This window comes from Rhinoderma darwinii, chromosome 1 (genome assembly GCF_050947455.1).
Source record: "Rhinoderma darwinii isolate aRhiDar2 chromosome 1, aRhiDar2.hap1, whole genome shotgun sequence".
In the NCBI taxonomy this organism is placed as follows: domain Eukaryota; kingdom Metazoa; phylum Chordata; class Amphibia; order Anura; family Rhinodermatidae; genus Rhinoderma; species Rhinoderma darwinii.
The window spans coordinates 70,070,436-70,098,146 of NC_134687.1; the positions used below are offsets into that span (position 1 = coordinate 70,070,436).

At 43.5% G+C, this 27,711-nt stretch overlaps 1 protein-coding gene across 1 annotated transcript in view; it reads left to right on the top strand.

Moving 5' to 3' along the window:
• GABRB1 (gamma-aminobutyric acid type A receptor subunit beta1) overlaps positions 1-27,711 on the top strand; it is a 606,042-nt gene that overhangs the window by 238,924 nt on the left and 339,407 nt on the right. The window contains exon 4 of the mRNA XM_075859522.1: positions 24,473-24,693. Within this exon, the coding sequence (XP_075715637.1) occupies positions 24,473-24,693 (221 nt within the window). The remainder of the gene's footprint in view (positions 1-24,472; positions 24,694-27,711) is intronic.

The following is a 27,711-nucleotide window of genomic DNA, read 5'->3' on the forward strand; positions in this document are numbered from 1 at the left end:
ACCCTTCCTGGGATTCACCAACTTCTACCGGCTGTTGATTCACAACTTCTCGTCATTGACAGCCCCCATCTCTTCCGTCACAAAGAAGGGTATGAATGCCAAAATGTGGACTTCGGAGGCTGAAGCTGCATTTGAGACCTTGAAAAAAGCCTTCACGTCAGCCTCTATTCTTCACCACCCTGATGTGTCCCTACAGTTTTCTTTAGAGGTGGACGCTTCCTCTGTTGGTGCTGGCGCACTGTTGTTCCAGAGAGGTTCTAAAGGCAACACTGTGGTATGTGGCTACTATTCCAAACTGTTTTCTTCCGCAGAGCGCAACTACTCGTTTGGGGATCGGGAGTAACTGGCCATTAAGCTGGCCCTGCAGGAGTGGAGACACCTACTGGAAGGCGCAGTCCATCCTATACTGGTCTTCACAGATCACAAAAATCTGACCTATTTACAGACGGCTCAACGGTTGAATCCTCGTCAAGCCAGGTGGTCGTTATTCTTTGCTCGATTCTGGTTCGAACTCCACTACCGACCTGCCGACAAGAATGTGAGGGCCGATGCCTTGTCTAGGTCATTCAAAACAGATCCTTCCTGCATATTCTCTGTGAACCCTCTGCAGGTTAGAGACATTCCTCCAGGAAGAACTTTTGTAGGTCTGGCTGATAGAGGAAGAATCCTTTGCTGGGATGCACAGCTCCAAGCTGGCAGGTCACGCGGGTACTTGTAAGACCCAAGACCTAATCGCCCGTCAGCTCTGGTGGCCCACGCTGCCCAAAGACGTCAGGGACTTTGTCTCCTCATGCACGGTACGCACAGCTAATAAAATTGCCCACTCCAGACAAGCTGGCCTGCTCCAACCACTGCCTTTGCCTTATGCCCCTGGGCAGCATGTTGCAATGGACTTTGTCACGGATATTCCTCTCTCTGCGGGTTACATTGTGATCTGGGTGGTGGTGGATCGATTCTCTAAAATGGCTCATTTTGTTCCCCTGACTGGCCTGCCTTCTGCTGCTCGACTGGCTGACCTCTTCATACAACACATCTTCCGTCTGCACGGCTTGCCCCTGCATATTGTTTCGGATCGAGAGGTGCAGTTCACTTTGAAGTTTTGGAGAGCACTCTGCAGCCTCTTTGGTGTAAAGCTGGAATTCTCTTCGGCCTATCATCCCCAGTCCAATGGGCAAGTCGAGAGTATTAACCAAATTATGGAGAACTATCTGCGGCACTTCGTTTCCAGACGACATGATGACTGGGTGCAGCTGCTCCCGTTGGCAGAATTCTCCTATAATAACCATACTAGTGAGTACACCACCTCCAGTCCGTTCTTCATAGTCTACGGCCAACATCTTCGAATACCTCTTCCTGTCTCTACTATGTCCCAAGTGCTTGCAGCTGACTCGACCTTCAGGGACTTTCTGCAAATATGGCAACAGACCCGATCTTCTATTCTGCTGGCGGTGGATCGCATGAAGAGAAAAGCAGATACTAGAAAACGGGATCCTCCTCAGTTTCTTCCAGGTACGAGAATCTGGTTGTCCTCAAAGAATATCCGACTGAGGGTTTCGTCCTGTAAATTTTCTCCCAGGTTCCTCGGACCATTCGAGATCCTGCAACAGATCAACCCTGTCGCCTACAAGCTTCGGCTGCCTCCAACCCTCAGGATTCCCAACTCCTTCCATGTCTCCCTCCTGAAACCGGTGGTTCTGAACCGCTATTCCAAGACTCCCAGGCCTGCGGTTGCCTCCAGCGGCCCTTCGGACACCTTTGAGGTCAAGGAGATCTTGGACACCAAGAGAGTGCGAGGAAAAACTTTTTATTTGGTGGATTGGAGGGGAATTGGTCCTGAAGAGAGGTCCAAGGAGCCAGAGGAGAATCTCAATGCCCCTACTCTTCTGAAAAAGTTTCTCTCTCGCTCTGGTCCCAAGAAGAGGGGGTGTAAGAGGGGGGATACTGTAATGTCTGTGGCTGCGGGCCGTCAGCTCCAATCTCCCCCTGACTGTCGCAGCCACGAGTCGGCAAGCGCTGGCCTCAGCCTCCTCCTCATGAGACGCCAGCGCTCGCGTCCACTCACCTCAGCAGGATCCCGTAGGGACTTGGGATGAACTTTGAGCCGTGAGTACCCTGGACTATAAGAGGGGTCCAGCCCCCTGCTTCTATGCCTGAGTGTTGTTGTTTCCCTTAGTCTGTCTTGCGAAAGGTCTCCTAAGTGTCCTCCAGCTTCCCAGTGTTCCCCGTACCTGTATCCTGTATCCTGTTTCCCGTGCTATCTGTACCATCCTGGTCTACTGTCGTGCTGAGCTGTTGTCGTGTTGTGCTTCATCTCCACTCCCGTTCTGCTGCTCCACTCCTGACGTCTACCTGCCGCCTGGTCCCAGCCGAGTCTGCCTTTTCTGGACTATAGACTTTGTACCATACCTGTTTGGCCAGCTGCCATCCCGCTACGCGGTACGGCCCAGTGGGTCCACACTGTGCCCCGTGACAGTTAGGCAGGCCTGAGAGCGCTACAATCATAATTTGGCATGGTAGCTTGAGCACAGCAGTTCTTTACACAGTCTCTAGTGGAGACGCCTTAGACCTGTCTGCCACCGGCTCTTCAAGATGTGCTTGCCAAAACAACTTTTACTCTTATACAAAGTGAAACAACAGGTAGAAATCTTCAGCTAACAACTCACAAGATGCACAAGGTGCGCTTCAAAATATTCTTTCTTAGGTCTGCAGATTATGAAAGCTGCAGGAGGACAAAAGTGGCTTTCAATTTACAGTAATTTTCCTTGCCGTGACCCTTATGGAAGGCTTTATCCTCTAGATCTCTTCTCTCTGAAGAAGATTATTTGGAGCTCAGCTCCAACCAATTCTGACGAACCCAGGCAAAATTTGACTCTTGACTCTGGGTACAGCCACTTCGAGCCTTAATCACAGGGAAAAATGGCTCTCATAGTCTCCAACTAAATTTCTTCAGCCCACCAGCAAGTCTCAAGGTGGTTGGTTGCGACATGCTGCTGTAGGATCTAAGGGGAAAAGGCAGACAGACAACAAGGGAAGCACTTGACAGGTATATAGGGAACACACACATCAGGGAAAACCTAAAAAGGCAATGCACAAATTAAAGTAACAGCACTATTTAAACTGGCTGTGTCACCCTCTTACACATAATATGGCTGAATTTTAACATCCATATTACAACTGCAAAACTCTGATCCCCCTCTTGTTCTACCAAATCGAACTACTAAACAACAACCAAAAAGAATATGCAAAGTCCAAAATCGAATTCAAATTCATGCATCTTTACACAGAAAGAATACAAAGTGGTGGGAAACCTGGTGACTACAATACAAAAAAAAGTATATGCAAATAGCACCACACTACGTTACATGTTAAAAAAGAATGTTTAACATGATCCACAAAAGAACACATAAGGGCAAAAGTGAATTAGTCAATAATATAATGGTAATACCCTCCGATCAAATACTGTATGTTAGGAAACCATCCAGCTCAGAGAATATAGGGAGAATGGCTAAAAAAAACGGAGCCTAAGAGAACCCCAGGAGACCTACCGCACCAGAATTTCATTTTGCAAAGATAGCTTTGTCTGGGAGTGGTTGGTCAAAGATCGAGAATGATACATAAATGTGCACCTTTAACTATAACAAGGAAAGCGCTAACCACATAGAGACGCTGGCACAAAAACCATACAAGGCATCGCCATAGGAAAATGGCACAGTAATGGCGTACAAGCATGCGCAGAGAGCAGAGGGAAGCGGTCACCACAGTCAGAACAGAAAAGACAGGAGTGATGGCGGCAACATGGAGAGATGCGTGCCTGATCTTCTGTACAACTACTTGTCATCTGAGATCAGTTCAGTAAAACAGCAGGAGGTCCATGTGGTGGTCAAAAGATAGACATTAACATTACAGCAAATGTCATCTATATCATTGAATGCATTGAGTGTAATTTAAAATACGTTGGATGTACCAGTCGAAAATTTAAGACTAGAATGTTGGAACATCTGAGCTACATTCGTAATCCCAACATTAGTAACATTTCCAACGCAGCCAAACACTTGATTCATTATCACAACAGAGCAATAAAAACATTTAAATGCCATGCGATAGAAATAGTCCATCTTCCTAAAAGAGGTGGAGACCTACAACATAAGACCTACCAACGAGAAGCCTATTGGATATATAGACTGAAAACCCGAGTCCCCAATGGACTCAACTTAAAAAAGGATCTGATGTTCCATTATTAATCACTCACATTCCATCAGTACCAGACTCCCAGCTTCCGATCAATTACATTTACATTAAATTAAATAAAATTACATATTGTTGCAAACATGTCAAGTTGTCCCACTGCATATATACAAGTATATATCTCTTTTCTCGCCCTTTCCCTAGCTCCTCCCCTTATATACAATACCAACAATAATATTTGACATTTTACATCAATAATTATATTGTCTAGAAGATACTGCATAAACGCAGCCAAGCTACAAATATCGAAAAAATCATTAGAGTCATTAATGATTATGCTTATCCAATCAAACCTCATCAACTTTTTTCATTTTCACCTTTTAACCAACAATACATGCATGTTATATGTTTCTTAGATGTATAAGTTTTTTTAGCCCCTATATTGTCCTCCACTCCATTTTCCTATTTTTCCAAATAATTTCTTTTCCCTCATTTTTTACTTCTAAGTTGGTCACAATCATCCAACATCATTGACTGTTTGATGCATAACAACATCAAAAATCAACATTAAAAATGTATGCTCCTCTTTTCTACTACCAACGGAGCAACTAATACTTGAGCGGCAAACTAAAACATATATATTTTTGATGTTCTTTAATTGTTAATACATGTCTCGTCATTTATCAAAATAAGGTTAGTTCATTGATAATTTAATTACTACTTACCCACAAGCTAGATCTGGCATAAGTTCTTTCACCAATGACCAGGCGCAACTTCACATCCGGTTTGCGTTCCACACATGTCACATACCTTGGAGCGCAAACAGAATACTAACTTTAAACCGGAAGTAATTACATCCCAACTAAGTCATCAGTAAAATCACAACAATTCATATTTTCCTTGTTCTAACCAAACAAAATAAACTCAAATTGATACCGAGTTTAATAAACTTATACATACAAGGTTTTTACCCAAATCATATATTTTATTAGTTTGCCAAGCCCATACAATGAGACTTCTATCGCATTTTAATTTCTGCTTGCGTTCCGGGAAACCTAATTACTTTTGGAACGCAATCAACATGCACACCTGTGTAACCGGATATATATACCGGCAACACATGTCAGACAGTCAACATTAGCCATGATTAAGGACGCAAGAAGCGTCTGAAACGCATAGGCTCTCCATACCTACGATATCTCTCCCTACACTCCAGGACATTATCTTTTCATTTGATCCTGTTTTAACTTGATCTAATTAAACTTGGAACTAGTTTCCATTTTACCTACAATCACGCTGGATCCAATCCTTCCTTCTTCTGCCATTAACATTACAGCCTTAGTCAAGGATTAAACGATGGCTCCATCTCTGGGAAACAAAAATACTTAGCAATCCATTACTCTGCCTTCCTTACATGTACAGTAGTGATTAAAAATGTGACCCTTTTATTGAAAGATAAAAATGAGAGCACTATGTATAATGCCAATTACACACTAAAGAGTATCGAAGACATTAAGCATTACAACACACGGTATATATGAATATATTACGTAACAAATTATGTATGTGCTAAAGTGTTTTACGGAATCCATGTTACGGTGTCTATAAAGAGGTCCAGTTATACTTTTAGCATATCCAATGAATTGTTAATAGGGGCTGTAATTACTTTTAAAGGGTATAGTTCCTCCTGTTGGCATACCTTTTAATGAGCACATTATACTGTGCAATTTCTTATTAGTAAACTCACAGGGGGCATCCAGTTTGCTACTATATAGACCTGATTTTAAAAAAATGCTTTGTAAATTAATGGTGCAGCTTCAGAAAAATAGGTTACATGACAAAGTTATTTTGTGGTGACAATTAAATTTTTGTCTTACGGAAATAAATTATTAAGAGAATGTGTGAGAAAAAGTTTTTATAAAAGAAATATTAAAGCACAACAGGTATGAATATCAGACAGAGTGGTGTGATTTCTACATAAAAAAATCATAAAATGTAATAGTTTTGTATGCACCGCCACCCCGAGATTGAATGATGTATATTGTTTCGAATGCTTGTTTAGACCTGTTTTATTTCAGTGATCTTCCATATTGCTTGATGCAAATAAATATATAAATTAGCAACATACAAACATTAATCTATCCTTTGTGAGGATTTTTGCCATTAATTTACGCGTACATTTTCATTGCCAGGTACTTGTGCAGTGAACAGAATTTATAAAGTACAAGTTGTCCTAGATTCTTTTGTCATTGTTCTGCTGAATAAATCAGTACATTACACCTGTAGGTTAAGGTCTTGCATTGTGTTGAGGGAATTTAAATCTAAAGGGGTTTTCTCATGAAGGACATTTATGAGATATCCACAGGATATATATTCAAGAAAACAGCAGCACGGCCATAAAAATGTCACCAGCGGGAAAGGACAACGCCCCAATCATGGGTGGTGCACGCAGCAAAGAATCCCAGGTCCAAGGGAAACAATCAATATGCAAATCGAAGAAAAGAGCTGCAGCACTCGAGATAATCCAATGAAGTGTATTTGATTTATTCACCAAGCATAAAAACACTTGCAACGTTTCAACCCATGCTTGATGAAGACCCATTCATGGGTTGAAACGTTGCAATTGTTTTTATGCTTGGTGAATAAATCAAATACACTTCATTGAATTATCTCGAGGGCTGCAGCTCTTTTCTTTGATTTGCATATCCACAGGATATGTATTAAATGTCAGAAAGATGCGGGTCCCACCTCTGGGACCTGCACCTATCTCTAGAACGGGGCCCGCTAAACCCTGTTTTTACCTTGTCTGATCTCACTGACTCCCGGCCACTTCCTGGTTATATGGTCAGGAGTTACAAAAACTCCCATAGTAGTGAATGGCAGTTACGGAAGCAGCGTAGCATGTGAGTTATTCCAGTTCCGTAACTACCATTCAGTTCTATGGGAGTTACGGAAACAGCGTAGCTCAGCGAGCTACAATGTTTTCGTAACTCACAACCATATAATATTTTTTATGGTTGGAATTCACCTGGTTCAGTCGCAACACAGTGCAGTAGAACAGGGTTTAGGGGGCCCCGTTCTGGAGATAAGTGAGGATCCCAGAGGTGGGACCCGCATCTATCAGACATTTATGACATATCCTGTGGATATGTCATAAATGTCTCTCATAGGAAAATCCCTTCAATCCTTCAATATCTGGTCATACTGTTTGGCCTCCGGCACCTACACTTCATGGCTAGAAGCATTCGGACACCAAACTTCATATCCAGATATGCTTGTTGAACTTATCATTCCAAAACCAGGGATGCTATTATGGATTTTTTTCCCCTTTTTTTGATCCTGTAGAAGTTTCTACTCTTCTGGGAAGGCTTTTCACTGAATTGTGAGACATGGCAGTGGGATATACAGCAATTTAGTGGGATACGCAGCCAAAATCACACTGTTGTTGAAAGATAAGCCCTGCTGTCAAAGGGTGTTCTAATACGACACAAAAGGGTAACGTTAGGTTGAGGACTTCCACCTTGGTTGCTCCTAGATTTTTCCATGCCACAATAACAGGAGTTTGATAGGAACAGTTCTTAAAGTGAAGACATTTAAATGGCTTATTTGGGATTTAAAAATTGATAGCCTATCTTTTACTTGAATGGGACAATGCTGCAATACTTTGCTAAGCCGCTACGAAAGTAACGGCGTATGCAAGTATGAATGAAAATGAAATCCATGTAAACAATGAAGAGGCTGTGGCCCCTTCAAACATCTGATCGGCTGTGGTGCAAAAGGTCAGACACCCACCGATTTACTATTGATAATATCATCAATTTGAAAATCTCGGATAACCCCTTTAACTAACTGATATTTTGCAGTTTTGTTATCCTATGAGAATTCCACATTAAAACTCATTGAGTTATTCAGTATGACCCAGTCACATGCTAATATTTGGCTATAGAGAATGTATTCTTGACTACGTGCCTGTTAACAATAGGGATATATAACTTGCACCACTAAGTACATAAATAGTACTGGACTGAAGTTGGCGCACTGTATTATATTCAAACATATTTGTATAGCTGAAAACGGTCAAACCTACAAATTAGAAGGGCTGCCCAAATACGCTGATGTGAGGTATATGCCTGTTCCAATGTCACTTTTGATTATCCAGTAAACTTAACAGGTGCTGTATAAAAACTTAAAATGTTTTTCTTAGTTTCTACTAATACAGAGGTCTGTATACTGATATATTGATGATTTATGTAGTTTTCAATTAGATGATTATGCAGAAATTCACTCAAAACTACAGGTGTATATTAATGCTTGTAGCCAGGAGCGTAACTAGGAAAGACTGGGCCCCATAGCAAACTCTTGACTGGACCTCCCCAGGTGCCACACGCAGCCCCCCTTATAGGTAGTGCCCCCTGTAGATTGTGCCATAGAGGCCCCCCTGTAGACAGTGCTATACAGCCCCACTTGTAGACAGTGTCACACCCCACTTGTAGATAGCGCCTCCAACCTCCCCCTTGCAGATAGTGCCATACAGCCCCCCTGTAGATATCGCCATAAAGCCCCCCTGTATGTAGTGCCATACAGCTCCCCCTGTATATAGTGCCACACAGCACCCCTCCCTTGTATATAGTGCCACACATCCCCCCCCCTTAGTAGATAGTGCCACACACAAACCCCTTTAGATTGAGACACACACAGCCCCCTGTAGATAGAGCCACAGCCCTCCCCCTTGTAAATAGTGCCATGCAGCCCCCCTAGTAGATAGTGTCACACAGCCCCCCTTAGTAGTGCCACGCAGCCCCTTGTATATAGTATATACTGCCACACAGCTCCCCCATGTGTATAGTGCCACACAGCTCTCCCTTGTGTATACTGCCACACAGCTCCCCCTTGTATATAGTGCCACACAGCCTCCCAAGTAGTACAAGGCAATGGCGCATCCGAGAAGATTGTAACAGCCAGGGGGATGTCAATCAAACATGGAAAGGTGAGTTTGGAGGCAGGACTATGTGACTCTTCAGGATAGCGGCACCGACCCATGACCCTTTAATGAGTAATTAGCATATAGTGTGCGCCGTTTTAAAAGTGAATTTTATAGATTTTGCTGCATCTGAAAAAAACATACATTTGGAAATATTGCCAGGTCATGTATTACCGTATGGTGGTGGTTCAAGGGGTTAAAACTTCCAGACAGGTTCCCATTAAATATACAATGAATTGAAAACAATTCCATCTGCCCTGCAATTTTGTTATTAAAAATATATCCTATATAATTACAGCTCCAGAACCAAGCTCATACATATATACAGTATCACAACCAAGCTCAGTACATATTTACAGGACTAGAACCAAGCTCTGACATATATAAAGTACCACAACCAAGCTCTGACATATATACAACACCAGAACCAAGCTCAGTACATAAATACAGTACCACAACCAAGCTCAGTACATAAATACAATACCAAAACCAAGCTCTGACCTAAATACAATAACAGAACCAACCTCAGTACATAAATACAGCACTAGAACCAAGATATGACATATATACAGTACCACAACCAAGCTCATTACATATGTACAGCACCAGAACAAAGCTCATACATATATATGGCACGAGAGCCAAGCTCAGTACATAAGCAGCACCAGAATCAACCTCTGTACATATATACAGCACCAGAATCAAGCTCATTACATATATACATCCCCAGAACCAAGGTGAGCACATATATACAGCACCAGAACAAAGCTCAGTACATATATACAGTACCAGAACAAAGCTCATACATATATACATCACCAGAACAAAGTTCAGTACATATATACAGCATCAGAACCAAGATCAGTACATATATACAGCATCAGAATCAACCTCAGTATCACGGTTCTCACCGGTTTGTTTGTAAATCCTCTGTGTCGTCTGGGAGATGGTGCTTGTAACCCTGCCCTGGCACAGCAGGTTTAGAGGCAGTCAGATGAATAGGCCAGAAGTCAGGACAGGCAGCAGATGTTGTTACGGGTATGGATAGCAATAGGTCAAGGCAGGCGGCAGGCAAGGATAGTACAAGTTCAGGCAGAGGTCACAACGGGAAATCCAGAAAAAGAAGGCAAGGTAACAGGGAAAACTGGGTACAGGGAAGCTCACAGGGATAACTTGGTTGAACAAGCAAAGATCTGAGGGAGGCGGGTCCTTAAATAGGAAGTCTTAGGATTTTGACACGCGCCGGCCCTTTAAGAAGAGAAGAGTCAGCGCGTGCGCCCTCTAGTGGCTGCAGCCGCACATAGTGGATGATGGCCGTGGAGGGAGGTGAGAGATGCAGTTACCCGATGACGCCCAGAGCCTGCAGAGCGTCCAGATCGGGTGAGTGGAGCTCAGGACGAGCATGAGGGAATGGAGGGTGCAGGAACCGGAGCAGAGGCCATGGAAGCAGCGGGGAACCGCGTGGCAGCTGTTACACTCAGTACATATATACAGCATCAGAATCAACCTAAGTACATATATACAGCCCCAGAACCAAGATCAGTACATATTTACAGCACCAGAACAAAGCTCAGTACATATACACAGCACCAGAACAAGGCACAGTACATATACACAACACCAGAACAAATACAGCTCAATTTAGTGCAGCCCCTGCCGTATACGTTTGTACGGCGTAAAACTACAGCTCCCAGCATGGCCCGAACAATGGTAAGGATATGCTGGGAGATGCTGTTTCACAAAAAAAATCATACCACCCATCATCTCACTGCAGATCATACAGTGACTACAGTGCTGTTTAGAGGCAGAATAAACATTTAGACTTAGTGACTCACCGGTGACGTCTGAAATTCTAGTCCTTTTTCTCTTTCTTCTCCCTCCGGTCCAGATCTCTATGATGGATTTCTCCCGACCACAACCCATTTCTGCAGTTTTCCGGTCAAATGTCTTCAGCTTCTCACTTTTAAAACATTTATGCACCCATAAAACTAAGATAAAATTCTCAACACCTCTAAATATAATAGCGCCATACACTGCACCTTTAACTAGACACACACACACACACACACACACACACACCATGCCGCCTGAAGATAGTGCCCCCATAACCCCCCTGTACATAGTGACCCCCAGAGAGCCTCTGTAGATAGTGCCCACATATGGACTCCAGAGCTGCAAGGCAATAGTGCTAGCCACTGAGCCTCCGTGCTGCCCTACATATAGCTTCCTTTATAGATAGTGCCCCACAGGTAGCCCACTCCTGTATATAGTGCCCTACAAATATCTCCCCCTGTAGATAGTTCTCCACATATAGCCCACCTCTGTAGATAGTGCATCACATATAGCTCCCCCTGTATATAGTGTCGCATATATAGCCCAACCCTGTAGACAGTGTCCTACATAAAGCCACTTTAGATAGTAACCCACAGGTAACCCATCCTTATGGATAGTGCCCTGCAAATAGCTCCCCCTATAGACAGTGCCCTACATATAGCCCCCTGTAGATAGTGCCCCACAGGTAACCCACCCCTGTATATAGTGTCCCACATATAGCCCACCCCTGTAGATAGTGCCCTACATATAGCTACCCCTGTAGTGCTCCACATCCTCACATATAGACCCCCCCATGTAGATAGAGCCCCCACTATAGATAATGCCACTCACAGTTTTAGTAGGAAAAAACCCAAAACTTTACATACTCACCCTGAACTCGTTCCCGCGCCGTCTGGTGGCAATGCAGATCTGCTCTCTTCTGAACAGGTCTGCTGGAGCTGAACGACGCAAGAGGCTCGTCGTTGAATGGCACTGATTGGCAGGGCAGAATGACTTGCCCCGTCAATCAGCGCCTTTCAACCACGGAAGCGACGCTATGCCCGGCCATTCAGCGCTAATGCATGTATTTGTACCTGCGTGCTATGGACGCATGTACAATTACTGCAAGAGGGGGTGGCAGTCGCTAGCATCGGGGCCCCCTCTGGTGCTTCCAACGCCATCGGGCATGAGAGGGCCCATGCCGCCCGGCCCATAAATGTTAGAGGCTCGGTGGCGCGGGCCCCGAAGTAGCGTCACTACCACTGTAGCATCCATGACGGTTGCTAACGACGCCACTAGGAATATGGGGGGGGGGCGTGTCGGTGGGCGGCACGGGTCACCTCATGCCGCGGGCCCTGTAGCAGCCGCTACGGCTGCTACAGCGGTAGTTACGTCACTGCCTATAGAAATGTATAATACCATCACTGCAGTGCTGCGCTGGACGTGCAGACATCGCGAGTGAGAGGAGAGATTAGAGGGCAGTAAGCCGTTGAGTAGTAGCCACATAAAAACGTAAATAAGTGCCTGAAATAATATAGTTTGCTCGATCCCTGTGTCTGTGGGATTAGTACAGAGAGACAATGCACATGCCGCTAGCCCCTGTGTGTGAACAATTATGTTTACACTCTGAATCACTGTTTCATTGCTATGAATTTCTTTCTTGTAATTGAGGAACTGTGTTGCCCTGGTGAGCAGGTCTTAAAGGGGCTCAGGGCTCAGGCACACTCTTTTAGGATGGTCGACATTGCCAACAACAGATAATACTTGCTCTGCCGCACTCTTGAGAACATATACATTACTCTGCCTGTTGAAAGTTATAGAATTACAGTAAAGTGATTTCTGGCAATCTCTTCATTGCAGTATAAAATGCATAGGCGACACTGTAATTATGTGAAGTTCAGATATTTAAAGTGTGTTTAGTCATTCAGCTTAGTTCATGCGGCAAATATTTATGATTCCTAGTCAATTGCATTTATTATGCTAATCTGAATCAAGTACGCATTATTAAAAGTTCACAGCACACTTGCCGGCTTTCAATTTTGGTGCCCTTGAAATAACCCTTCCTTATCTTAACGGAGGTTCAAAGACTTCAGCTTTTATTTTATGAGTATATTTTGAATTACAGAATTAACGCTCCAGCAGAACATGAAAATCTAAACATCTGAGTAGAAGAATCCTTCAATGATAAAACTAAAATGCATCAATTTATGAAAATATGTTTGAATAATATACAGTCCGCCAACTTCAGTCTTACACTATTTATGCAAGTTAGTAAAATAAAATGAACGAGGTTGTATTTTTACTTATTAAACTCATAAATTCAGAAACAAATAGATCAAAATACAGATAGAGTAGAATTACATTGAAATTGTATTATACAGGGTATGTCTCAGTTCACACTCAAAACTCTGCCTTTATTTTAATTGAGGATGTATTTCCTAAGGGCTCATGCAAACATCGATTTTTTTCACTGATCAGTTTGTCCGATCTTTTCTTTATTGAGCATGTCCTATTCTTGTCCATTTTTCACTTAAAACATTACCCATTGAAGTCTATGGTTTCCATCAAAAAAATGAACACACAGATCCGTTTTTCATCTGTTTTAAACTGATCCATAGCTAGGCTACGGCTGGAATTCCCCTTCTCTACAGCATGCTACAGGCCTTTCAGACCTGAATAGTTCATTGTACAGTGTCCCTTTCTGTCTGTCAGGATGAGCTGTAAAAAGCAAGAGAAAATGACTTCTGTACAGTGTACATGTGACCTTTTTTGTGGGTGTTTCAGTGGGTAGAAACTAAATGGCACCAATTGTGACTAAAATGGCACCATCCATTTTTTTCACTGATCAGTGAAAAACGGCTCCTTCAGCGTGGACCGATCGGTTGTCCCTGCCGATTGACCCCTTAGAAGTCGTGTTCAATAGCGATCGCGGCTTTTTAGGGGTTAAAGCACCATTGACGTCCTGCGACATTATCGCGGGCGATGATGGTTGCTATGGCATCCGGAGGCCTAATAATGGCCTTTGGCTATGCCATCTACGAAAGCCTAGTGGGTCCTGACAAAGTCAGTAGCTGCGAGTAGCTGACAGCTCTAATACACTGCACTACACATGAAGTGCAGTGTATTAGAATTGTGATCAGCGCCTCCTGCCCTCAAGTCCCCTAGTGAGACACAGTAAAAAAAGTTGAATAAAAATAAAAAAATAAAAGTTTTAAAGTAATAAAAGTAAAAATCCTCCTTTTCCTTTAGCAGTCCCTTTTTATTAAAAATATAAATAAAATAAATAAATAAACTATACATAATTGGTATTGGTGCGTCAGTAACAACCTGAACTTGAAAAGTATTTCGTTATTTATCCCGCCCGGTGAACGTCGTAAAAAAATAATAATAGACTATACCAGAATCACAAGTTTTTGGTCACTTCACCTTCCAATAAATGGAATAAAAGAGATCAAAAAGTCGCATGTACCTAAAAATGGTGCTGATCGAAACTACAGTTTGCTATGGCTCTTAGAATATGGCAACACCAAAAGTATATGATTTTTAAAAAAAAGTATTTTATCGTGCAGTAAAAGATAAAAAAACTATAAACATATGGTATCGCCGTAATTGTATTGCCGCGCAGAATAAAGTGAATATGTCATTTATAGCGCACGGTGAACGCTGTAAAGAAAAAAGGAATAAAAAACAATAGTAGAATTACTGTTTTTTAGCCTCTTAAAAATAGAATAAATGCTCATAAAAAAGCCGCATGCACCTCATGAAAACTACAATGAATTCCTCATGGGGTCTACTTTCCAAAATGGGGTCACTTTTAAGGGGTTTCCCCTGTACTGGTACCTCAGAAGCTCTGCAAATGCGACATGGCGCCCAGAAACCAATCCAGCAAAATCTACATGCCAAATAGCGCGCCTTTCTAAGCCCTGCTGTTTGTCCAACCAGCAGTTTATGACCACAAGTCGGATATTGCCGTAATCTGGAAAAAATAGTCTTTCAAATATTGGGCTGTTTTTTCTCCTGTATCCCTTGTAAAAATTTCAATTTTGTAACTTTTATCGGAAAAATATGTGATTTTCAATTTCACAGCCTAATTACACAAAATGCAGCAAAAAGAATGTATGGTCTAAATGCCCACTATACCCCTTGATAAATTCCTTGAGGGGTGTAGTTTGCCAAATGGGGTCACTTATCGGGGTGTCCACTGTTTTAGCACCACAAGACCTCTTCAAACCTGACATGGTGCCTAAAATATAATCTAACAAAAAGGAGGCCTCAAAATCCACTAGGTGGTCCTTTGCTTCGGAGGCCTGTGTTTCAGTCCATTAGCACACTAGAGGGATATTTCTAAAAACTGAAGAAACTGGGCAATAAGTATTGATTTGCGTTTCTCTGGTAAAACCTTCTATTTTACAGAAATAAATGGAAAAAAAGTATTTTCTGACAAAAAAATGAAATTTGTAAATTTCACCTCTACTCTGCTTTAAGTTCCAGTGAAACACCTAAAGGGTTAGTACATTTTCTAAATTCTGTTTTGAATACTTTGAGGGGTCTAGTTTCTAAAATGGGGTGTTTTATGGGGGTTTCTAATATATATGCCCCTCAAAGCCACTTCAGAACTGAACTGGTACCTAAAGAAAAGTGGCTTTTAAAATTGTATTCAAAATATGAGAAATTGCTGCTTATGTTCTAAGCCTTGAAACATCCTAGAAAAATAAAAGAATGTTCAAAAAACGATGCAAATCTAAAGTAGACATATGGGGAATGTTAATTAGTAACTATTTTAGTATAACCATCTGCCTTACAAGCAGATGCATTTAAATTCAGAAAAAGGGCAATTTTTTCTAAATTTAACAAATAAACACTGAATATATCGACCAAATTTTACCACTAACATAAAGCCCAATGTCTCACGAGAAAACAGTCTCAGAATCGCTTGGATAGGTTTAAGCATTCTGAAGTTATTACCACATAAAGTGAAATATGGGCGATTTAAAAAATGGACTCTGAGCCTTAAGGCCAAAACTAGGCTGCATCCGCCTCAAAAGTGTGGACGGCGTTATAAAGGGGACAGGGAGAGTAGTGTAACCATTCCTGAGGTGGGCGTGATGGTCATGCAGGTTGCATGACCGAGGAATCCAGCTTTTAATGTCCCTGGTGCCTCGGTCGCAAGTGCCAACAATCCCCAGCCCTCTACTCTGAGCGACAGCTTTAGCAGTCTCCTGATTGGACGCTATAGCTATTACTCAGAGCAAAGTGAAGATGCTGGGGAGCATTCAGTGAAGAGAGCCCACAGCACTGCACATGAAAGAGTCGCCCCTGTAGGACTTGCGATTACAGGTCAATGAAACCTGGATTTCTCAGTCCTGCAACCTGCATGACCATCAACCCAAGTATGGTCACACTGCTCTCCGAATCCTCTATATAGTGCTGTCAGCAGTTTTGAGGGGTCAAAACTGCTGACAGATTCTCTTTAATATTTAACCAACTGAGCAATAACCCCAAATATACCAGTGGTCCTAGTGACTGATAAATTAAACCAAAGAACAAAAAACGGTCACGAACATATAATTGAAAAAATACAAAAAATCCTTTTTTAATGTGAGTTAGACAAATGCAAACAAACAACATTAAACACAATAAAATTGTAAAGGATCTGCCAGGCACAGCTTCTGTGTCAACGCCCATAGGTAATCAGTCTGCACCTGCTTCTATGTCTGTGAGACTGACTCCATCTTCCACCACTCAGGGTGGCAGGCTTAGGAGTGGGAGAGCCTATCACAGCCTGGCCAGACGGAGCTAGCTCCCACCCTCTGTCTATTTATACCTGTCTTTCCTGTTCCTCCTTGCTTGTGATTCTTCTCGTTTGGTTTCCTGGCCCTGCTGCAGCTTCTGAACTATTTGACCCTGCTTCATACTGACCCTGGCTTACTGACTACTCTCCTGCTCTGCGTTTGGTACCTCGTACACTCCTGGTTTGACTCGGCTTGTTCACTACTCTCCTGCTCTGCGTTTGGTACCTCGTACACTCCTGGTTTGACTCGGCTCGTTCACCACTCTTGTTGCTCACGGTGTTGCCGTGGGCAACTGCCCCATTTCCCTTAGCTTTGTGTACCCTTGTCTGTTTATCTGTCGTGCACTTACTGAGCGTAGGGACCGTCGCCCAGTTGTACCCCGTCGCCTAGGGCGGGTCGTTGCAAGTAGGCAGGGACTGAGTGGCGGGTAGATTAGGGCTCACTTGTCTGTTTCCCTACCCCCATCATTACATATTCACAAGCCTATATACCTAGTCTACCCTGGTCCCTGACACTACTATGGACCCCCTTGAGACCCTGGCTCAGCAAATGCAGGGTCTCTCCCTACATTGTCCAGGCCCTGGCTCAGAGGGTCAACCAGCCTGACGCTACCATGGTAGTGCCCCATACCTCTTGAACCCCACCTCAAGTTGCCTGACCGGTTCTCAGGGGACCGGAAGACTTTTCTCTCCTTTCGGGAGAGTTGTAGGCTCTATTTTTGCTTAAAGCCTCACTCCTCAGGTTCTGAGAGCCAGCGGGTGGGTATAATTATGTCCCGGCTCCAGGAAGGGCCCCAAGAATGGGCCTTCTCCTTGGCTCCTGACGCCCCTGAACTTTCCTCCGTTGATCTTTTATTTTCTGCTCTCGGACTCATTTATGACGAGACTGACAGGACTGCCTTTGCCGAGAGTCAGCTGGTGACCTTACGTCAGGGTAAGAGACCTGTTGAGGAGTATTGTTTTGACTTTAGGAAGTGGTGCGTAGCTTCTGACTTTAGGAAGTGGTGCGTAGCTTCTCGGTGGAATGACCTTGCCTTAAGGTGCCAGTTTAGGTTGGGTCTGTCGAACGCCCTGAAAGACCTGCTAGTTAGCTATCCCTCTTCTGACTCCCTAGACCAGGTTATGGCTTTAGCGGTGCGACTTGACCGATGTCTCAGGGGACGACGACTTGAATGTTTTTGTGTTTTCCCCTCTGACTCCCCCATGATGCCTCCCGAGCTCCCGTTGCTTCGCTCTTCCACAGAAGACTTGGAGGTACCTATGCAACTCAGGGCCTCCGTGTCCCCCCGACAACGTAGAGAGTTCCGCAGGAAGAATGGTCTCTGCTTCTATTGTGGGGATGACAAGCATCAAGTGAACACTTGTCCTAGGCGTAAGAATAAGCAGCCGGAAAACTTCCGCGCCTAAGTGATCATCGGGGAGGTCACTTGGGCGCACAGGTATTTCCCGTAAATATGAAACGTAATAAAATCTTGCTTTCCTTTCAGGTCTCTTTTGGTGGTAGGTCTGCTACCGGCAGTGCCTTCATGGATTCAGGGTCTTCTGCTAATATCATGTCTGTGGAATTTGCTATGTCTCTAGCTATGCCTTTGATTGATTTGCCTAAACCTGTCCCGGTAGTGGGTATCGACTCCACTCCTCTTGCTAATGGTTATTTTACACAGCATACCCATGTTTTTTAACTCCTTGTTGGCTCCATGCATTTGGAGCAGTGCGCTGTACTGTTGATGCAGGGATTATCGTCCGATTTGGTTTTAGGCCTTCCCTGGTTGCAGTTGCATAATCCCACGTTTGACTGGAATACTGGGGAGCTTACCAAATGGGGTAATGAATGCTTGACGTCATGTTTTTCTGTTAATTCTATTTCTCCCCCTGAGGAGGTGGACACGCTACCTGAGTTTGTTCAGGACTTCGCTGATGTTTTCTCTAGGGAGGCCTCCGAAGTGTTACCTCCTCATAGAGAATACGATTGCGCTATCGATTTGGCATCAGGAGCTAAGCTCCCTAAGGGTAGGATATTTAATCTCTCTTGTCCCGAACGTGAAGCCATGAGAGAGTATATCCAGGAATGCCTGGCCAAGGGTTACATTCGCCCCTCTACTTCTCCGGTAGGTGCTGACATCTTCTTCGTAGGGAAGAAGGATGGTGGTCTTAGGCCATGCATTGACTACCGTAACTTGAATAAGGTCACTGTAAGGAACCAGTATCCCCTTCCTTTGATTCCTGATCTCTTTAATCAGGTTCAGGGGGCCCAATGGTACTCTAAGTTTGATCTACGGGGGGCGTATAACCTTATCCGCATCACAAAGGGGGATGAGTGGAAGACTGCGTTTAACACGCCCGAAGGTCATTTCGAATACCTCGTCATGCCCTTTGGGTTGTGTAATGCTCCCGCGGTCTTACAGAATTTCATAAATTAGATTTTAAGAGATTACCTGGGGGTATTTCTTGTAGTGTACCTTGATGACATACTTGTGTTTTCCAAGGACTGGTCCTCCCACATTGAGCATGTCAGGAAGGTGCTCCAGGTCCTTCAGGAAAACAAACTGTTTGCGAAGACCGAAAAATGTGTGTTTGGGGTGCAGGAGATACAATTTTTGGGTCAAATCCTCACTCCTCATGAATTCCGCATGGACCCCGCCAAGGTCCAGGCTGTGGCGGTATGGGTCCAACCTGCCTCCCTGAAGGCGTTACAGTGTTTCTTGGGGTTTGCTAATTATTACAGGAGATTTATTGCTAACTTCTCGGTCATCGCTAAGCCTCTTACGGACCTCACTCGCAAAGGTGCTGATCTCCTTCACTGGCCTCCTGAGGCTGTCCAGGCTTTTGAGGTCCTTAAGAAGTGCTTTATCTCGGCCCCGGTGCTGGTTCAGCCCAACCAAATGGAGCCATTTATCGTGGAGATTGACGCATCCGAGGTGGGAGTGGGGGCTGTCTTGTCCCAGGGTACCAGGTCCCTCACCCATCTCCGTCCCTGTGAATACTTCTCCTGGAAGTTTTCGCCCACTGAGAGTAACTATGATATTGGCAACCGCGAACTCTTAGCCATTAAATGGGCATTTGAAGAGTGGCGCCACTTCCTGGAGGGGGCTAGGCACCAGGTAACGGTCCTTACCGACCACAAGAATCTGTTTTTCATAGAATCTGCCCGGAGGCTAAACCCGAGACAAGCTCGATGGGCGTTATTTTTTACCAGATTCAACTTTTTGGTTACCTATAGGGCTGGGTCTAAAAATATTAAGGCTGATGCACTGTCGCATAGCTTCATGGCCAGCCCTCCTTCGGAGGAAGATCCTGCTTGTATTTTGCCTCCAGGTATAATCATTTCCTCTATTGATTCTGATTTAGTCTCTGAAATTGCGGCTGATCAAGGTTCAGCTCCCGGGAACCTTCCCCTGCAATTCCGGCTAAGGGTACTTAGGGAAAATCATGACTCCGCACTATCTGGTCATCCAGGCATCCTGGGTACCAAGCACCTCATTGCCAGAAACTATTCGTGGCCTGGGTTGCCTAAAGACGTTAAGGCCTACGTCGCTGCTTGTGAGGTTTGTGCTAGGTCCAAGACTCCCAGGTCCCGACCAGCGGGCTTACTACGTTCTTTGCCCATTCCCCAGAGACCTTGGACCCATATCTCCATGGATTTTATCACCGATTTGCCTCCATCTCAAGGCAAGTCGGTGGTGCGGGTTGTAGTAGACCGCTTCAGTAAGATATGCCACTTTGTGCCCCTCAAGAAACTACCCAATGCTAAGACGTTAGCTACCTTGTTTGTCAAACACATCCTGCGTCTCCATAAGGTCCCTGTCAATATTGTTTCAGACAGAGGGGTACAATTTGTTTCATTGTTTTGGAGAGCCTTCTGTAAAAAGTTGGAGATTGATCTGTCCTTCTCCTCTGCCTTCCATCCTGAAACTAATGGCCAAACTGAGAGGACTAATCAGTCTCTAGAACAATATTTAAGGTGTTTTATCTCTGACTGTCAATATGATTGGGTCTCATTCATTCCCCTCGCCGAATTTTCCCTTAATAACCGGGTCAGTAACTCGTCAGGGGTCTCCCCCTTTTTCTGTAATTTTGGGTTTAATCCACGGTTCTCCTCCGTTTCACCTGGTAGTTCCAACAATCCCGAGGTAGAGGTCGTTCATCCGGAACTGTGCACAGTCTGGGCCCAGGTTCAGAAGAACCTAGAGGCGTCCCAGAGCATACAAAAAACTCAGGCAGATAGTAGACGTTCTGCTAACCCCTTGTTTATGGTCGGGGATCTGGTTTGGCTATCGTCTAAGAACTTGCGCCTTAAAGTCCCGTCCAAGAAATTTGCTCCCCGGTTTATAGGGCCGTACAAGGTCATTGAAGTCCTCAATCCTGTCTCCTTCCGACTAGAGTTGCCCCCATCTTTTCGAATACACGACGTGTTTCATGCCTCCCTCCTTAAACGCTGCTCCCCATCCTTGGCTCCCTCGAGGAAACCTCCTGTCCCCGTTCTCACCCCTGAGGGGGTGGAATTCGAGGTGGCCAAGATTGTGGACAGCAAGATGGTCCAAGGCTCCCTTCAGTACCTGGTCCTTTGGAGAAGATACGGGCCTGAGGAGAGGACTTGGGTACCCGCCCGGGATGTTCACGCTGGGGTATTGGTCAGGAGGTTCCACCTTCGTTTCCCCAATAAACCAGGTCCACCTAGAAAGGGTCCGGTGGCCCCTCATAAAAGGGGGGGTACTGTAAAGGATCTGCCAGGCACAGCTTCTGTGTCAACGCCCATAGGTAATCAGTCTGCACCTGCTTCTATGTCTGTGAGACTGACTCCATCTTCCACCACTCAGGATGGCAGGCTTAGGAGTGGGAGAGCCTATCACAGCCTGGCCAGACGGATCTAGCTCCCACCCTCTGTCTATTTATACCTGCCTTTCCTGTTCCTCCTTGCTTGTGATTCTTCTCGTTTGGTTTCCTGGCCCTGCTGCAGCTTCTAAACTATTTGACCCTGCTTCATACTGACCCTGGCTTACTGACTACTCTCCTGCTCTGCGTTTGGTACCTCGTACACTCCTGGTTTGACTCGGCTTGTTCACTACTCTCCTGCTCTGCGTTTGGTACCTCGTACACTCCTGGTTTGACTCGGCTCGTTCACCACTCTTGTTGCTCACGGTGTTGCCGTGGGCAACTGCCCCATTTCCCTTAGCTTTGTGTACCCTTGTCTGTTTGTCTGTCGTGCACTTACTGAGCGTAGGGACCGTCGCCCAGTTGTACCCCGTCGCCTAGGGCGGGTCGTTGCAAGTAGGCAGGGACTGAGTGGCGGGTAGATTAGGGCTCACTTATCTGTTTCCCTACCCCCATCATTACAAAAATAGCATAACCCTCGCAGGATAAAAGATGGAATCGGAACAATAGCGCAGCAGGACAACCAGATAGTAATCCGGTCAAGCGATCCCCCAAAGTGCATGAATAATATTAGAGCAGGTACTAAGTATGAAACTTTTGCACAGATATGCATATAAACCTAAATAGAGGTGAGTACAATCAAGATACTGACGTTTAAACAGCAATACAGCAGAGTACGAGATCAAAGACCGGGGGTCCTCTATATAGTGCTGTCAGCAGATTCTCTTTAATATGACACAATGAAGAAAACAAATTGATGATTTCCAGTATTGACAGAAGTGAATAAATGCTGCAAATGCCTTTCTTGGGCTTTTATATGTTATTCTGGGCTAAGATTTTTTCAGATAAATTGAAGTAATTTTTAAACATTTTGTTATGGGCTACGATCAGTGGTGAGGCCCAGGTATCATCATGCCCTAGCAGGTGAGGCCCCAGTAGAAAAAGATTGAAAAGACATGATATAGACCATATTTTTGTCCGTCCTGGAAATAATTCAAACAAGGAACCCATTGGTTTGGGAACACGCCGATCCCATGCATAATCCAACATTTTCAAGACCCGTCATCTGACTACTGTCCTTTTTTGCAATTTGTAGATTTACTTGGGTCTCTAATGTATCTACTTATGGATGGTGTTCTTAGTTACTGTCACGATCTCGGGGTATGTGGACCCACTAGGCCGCTCCACCGTATCGGAGAGGCAGCTGGCCAAGTCACAGTCAATGCACAAGTCTATACAATAAGTACGTAGCACGAAAATACCTGAGATAGTCCAGACAATTGGCAGGGGCTTTAGCACGGATGGGGCTGGATGTGGTAGGGAGCGCCAGACGTGGCGGATGACAGTAGGTGCAACAGGTTGCGCCAGACGCGGCAGATGACAGCAGGTGCTGCAGGTTGCGCCAGATGTGGCGGATGACAGCAGGTGAAGCAGGTTGCGCGAGATGTGGTGGATGAAAGTAGGTATGACAGGTTGCACCAGACATGGCGGATGACAGTAGGTGCAGTAGGACATGACTTCAATCACTAGACAGGCTCAGGAACAAAACACAGCATGGGAAACAGGATACAGGCAGCAGGGCATGGGAACACAGGGAACAGGATACGGCTAAGGGACCATTTGCAAGACTAACATGGGAATTACAAACAACGCTCAGGCAAGGAATGAAACGTCAGGGTCCTTTTTATAGTTCAAGGTGACCTGGAGCATAATTAATAAATTAATTACATATGTGCAGCATTTAAGGGCGGGAACCAGGGCGTGCGCTCCCTCTAGTGGACACTACGGGACAGAGTGCCCGCATGTGCTGACGTTTCCGGGGAGAGAGACGTCGGTAGGAAGAGTAAGATCTGCGGGCGGCAGATGAGTGGAGTTTGCGGTCCGTGACCGCGGCCGTAACAGTTACTGCCATATGATGTACTACTGTAAGGACCGTGGTTGTCTATAACCCCCCTTCATGTTGCTTTGTTATATTTTTTTGTTACCACTTGCAGTTTGTAATCTAATGATAAAATAAAAAACAATTGTAGAGCTTACACAATGAATCTGTTAAACCAAATGTATAAAGAACAATAAGTTCTAGGTAAACTATGCATGACTACAAAGAAGCATTTTTTTAAGGCACTAGTAGCCAATGTTTATACTGCTACATGTCTGTTTTGATATGTTAAGGTATTTTGGCTAACCTTCATGTTCTCGTGATGTATGATATGACTTAATAGAGAGTGGTATAATAATGCATTGATGGTCTCTGACCAGTCAGAGCACAGTTGCGAATGTGTGATCTATGAGTAATTGTACAACTACCATTTCTCTTACTAAATGCCATCAAGCCGAGTTTGTATCCCGGCGACCATATGAATTGTGCTTTTCCAAAATGCCTACTCTACTGTTCGGATCTTTAGTCTTCTGAATGACATGTTCATGCTTTCTGTGATTGCATCCATTCATCTTATTTCTGGATAACGAGAACTGTATTTTCCAAAGAAAAAAGGGTCTTCTCATATAAACCCAAAATAAGATAGCTTCAGTGTGCTGAAATTGAAGAGCTCAAATAACAAATTGGACTCTTTAACCAAAAAGAATAATGAGTATGTGTTTTTATCTTCTATTACTCATATATGGGTAGAAGCAAAGAAAAAATATCGATGTAATGAAAAAAAAAGCATAATATTATTTTAGGCTGTTTCACAATACCCTAATTGTTGCAAAAATATGGTCCAGGCAATGACCAAATGTTGTTTAAAAGTGAATATATGTTTACTTATAGTGTTTTAAGGTATTGCGATTGACTAAAAACCTTTATTTTTGTTTCTTTTTGATTTTCTTAGGACTATACGCTCACTATGTACTTTCAGCAGTCATGGAGAGACAAAAGACTTTCTTATTCAGGAATTCCTCTTAACCTTACGTTGGATAACAGGGTCGCTGATCAACTCTGGGTACCTGATACTTACTTTCTCAATGATAAAAGATCATTTGTCCATGGCGTTACTGTAAAGAATAGAATGATACGTTTACATCCAGATGGAACTGTTCTTTATGGACTCAGGTAGGATGCATTTTCATTATGAATTTATACTTTTTTGGTCTGATTTTATATGAAGAAAAAATTAAACATGGGCATCTTGTTTGGGCTATAGCAATAGCCTGGATATTCGAGAGGCACTGGGGAATGGAGATTTATGAGAAAGTGGGTATTTATTATAATTGTCTTTTTATGTTTTGGTTGGTTGGGGGGGGGGGGTTAGGAAAGTAAGATTCAAGAAACTGTATGTATGTGATATGGTATTCCCTGTATCATTATGTTGAAAATCTCAATAAAGAATATTGAAACCAAAAAAATATTGATATTATACGTTCTGAATAAAATGTGACAGTCTTACGTATATATAATAACGTTCTGTGGGGATAAAAGCTTTTCTGAATAATTGCAGATCTTGGAGTTATATAAGGCTGGAGAAAAGTAGCTGAAAGCCAAGGAATTACAACAGTGTTCATGTTAGCAGTAATGAATCATGCAACATCTCTGAAAAATGTACATTATGATTTGAGTTATAGACAAGCTGAAGTTGCAGGAGATAAATGCAATCAAAATCATTATCATTTGCATAGAGAAGTAAAGGAGGAAATCAAATGTAAAAAGCATTAAGCATAATTTTTCCTGACAATTTCAAGAGGTGCTTCAGCTAAAAAAAGAAAATATTTCTGTCTGCCGTGAGACCAATGAATTTGTCCTCTTAATCAGTCAAATTCTTCTAACATTAAAATTGTCAGCACGGTGCATCATATAAGTGATTTATCATTATTTTTCCAATGATGTTTTAAGATGGATGTGCTGAGCTTAAGAGGGGATAAGTATCTGATTTTAATTAGCACAAAGTTGAGCACTTGATATTTACCAAAATAATGAAAATTGGCCTGAAAGAGAGAAAATATGTTAAGTGTGTAATGTCATTGTAACTCAGCCACAAAGTTCTTACAAAAGTTCTTAAGCAACTTTTCAAGTGTCTTCTTACCTATGCTATGAAAATATTGTCAGACAAAAGATAAGGGCTTTGAGTTTTGTCAAAATGTATCAATCTGGTATGTGAGTTTTGGTAATATCCATGTAGAACATATATTGAAAGTTTTTACTGTATACTCCAAGATGTGAGAGGGTGTAAGTCAGGGGTCAGCAACCTGTGGCACCGGAGCCACTGCCGGCACGTGGAGCATGGTTTGCTGGCACACTTACCTCTCCCGGTTCCAGTGCCGTTGTGTGCTTGGCGGTGCTGAACATAGGGAGAAAGAGCTGTGCTTTATTATGCACTTAGCGGCACTGATCAGAAGGTGAGAGAGCAGTGCCTTGTTGTGTTTGTCACGGCTGAATGCTTGGCAAGCACACAATGCAGCACGGCTCTCTCTCCTGATGCTCAGCGTCATCAAGTGCATAATGAAGCACTGCTCCCTCCTGGTGATCAGTGCCGCAAGGACGGAGTTCAGTAACTGCTCTGTAAAAGAAAAAGTTAGCAAAAGTAGGCAGCTCTCTCTCTCCTATGTGCACCCCCCCCCCCCCCAAGCGGGTGTTCAGTAGGTGCTGTCTCTCCTATGTGCATTCCCAAAGCTGTTAGTAGCCATGGTTTCTTCTATGTGTATCCCCCCAAGTTGGTGTTCAGTAACCGTGGTCTCTCCTATGTGCACCCCCTAAATCTGGTGTTTAGTAGCCAGGGTCTCTCCTATGTGCAACCCAACAAGCTGGTGTTCAGTATCCCCGTATGCACGACAGATGAATAATCTTTGCAATGAAAGTCAGGGACAAGTGTTACACTGATATGTAAGTTTAATTAACTGATAAATTGTTTTATTTCACATACATGGTCACAGTTTGTCTTATATGACATGTTTGCATGGCACACTGAGTACTTAATTATTGTTTTTTTTGTTTTTTTTATCGGCACGCCATACAAGAAAGGTTACCTACCCCTGGTGTAGGTGCTCAGTGGTTAGGACTGTTGCCTTACAGCACTGGAATCTTGGGTATGCATTTCACCAGGGTATCATCTGCATGGAGTTTGGATGTTATTTCTATGTTGGATTTAGTGTAGGTACTCCAATTACTTCCCATACAAGAAAAACATTTTCAGGCTTCCCATAAAATTGTCCTGTTTATCCACTAAACTGTAATCCCCACTAGAGACAGAGACTGATAAGTGTATATTCAATGCTCAATAAATCACTGACAAAGGGAAGTGTATCAACTAAGGTCCTCCCCAATCCTAAGAAAACTGAGTACTATGAACATAATCAGAAAAAAAAGACACCCAAAACTTAATTGTTTCATTTATCACTTAGATAAAATGAAAAATAGTATTATCATGTAGCTAAATGGCCAAGTAATCAATAATGTAACAGTGTAATGTATAAGAGGGATTCTGTTGATCGGAATAGTGCTATAGTGGTAAATTCTTTGTACAGCACCTCTGTATATACTGGACCAATAGAATGAATGATATTGAATTTACAGGTGTTACCGTTCCTTTACAAGTCATTTCATATAAACAAATGTTATGTCTCCTTAGGTATTATATGCTTTAAGATCAACTATCCAGATTTACAGCATGTGGAGGCAGATTTACTAAGACTGGTGCACGCCTCGTAATAAATTTGTTGCATCTTGTGCTGTCTGTGCACCACAAAGTGATATATACGCCAGCTACGAGCAGACTTAGATTTCTGCTATCATTTTCGCCAGCTTCTGGCCTAGAGTGACACTGCTCCGTCTACTAAGCCCCACCCACTAGAATAATTTTCAAAAAGTTGCAAATTATTGCGCAAATATGGCATGTGCCATAATCTGAGACTTTATAATGCCAGAAAACATAAATTCCCCCCACATAGAGTCCAGTGAAATGATGGTGACTTCCCAAAGTAACCCAAAGCTAACTGCAACTAGTCAAAATTCAATACTCCATTAAGTAAGGTCTAAGACTCTGTTCACATGTGCGTTCCAGGTTCCGTCATAGGAGCAGAACAACGAGAATATCGGAAACGTTGGATCCGTCACATGACGGGAACCAGTGGCACCCGT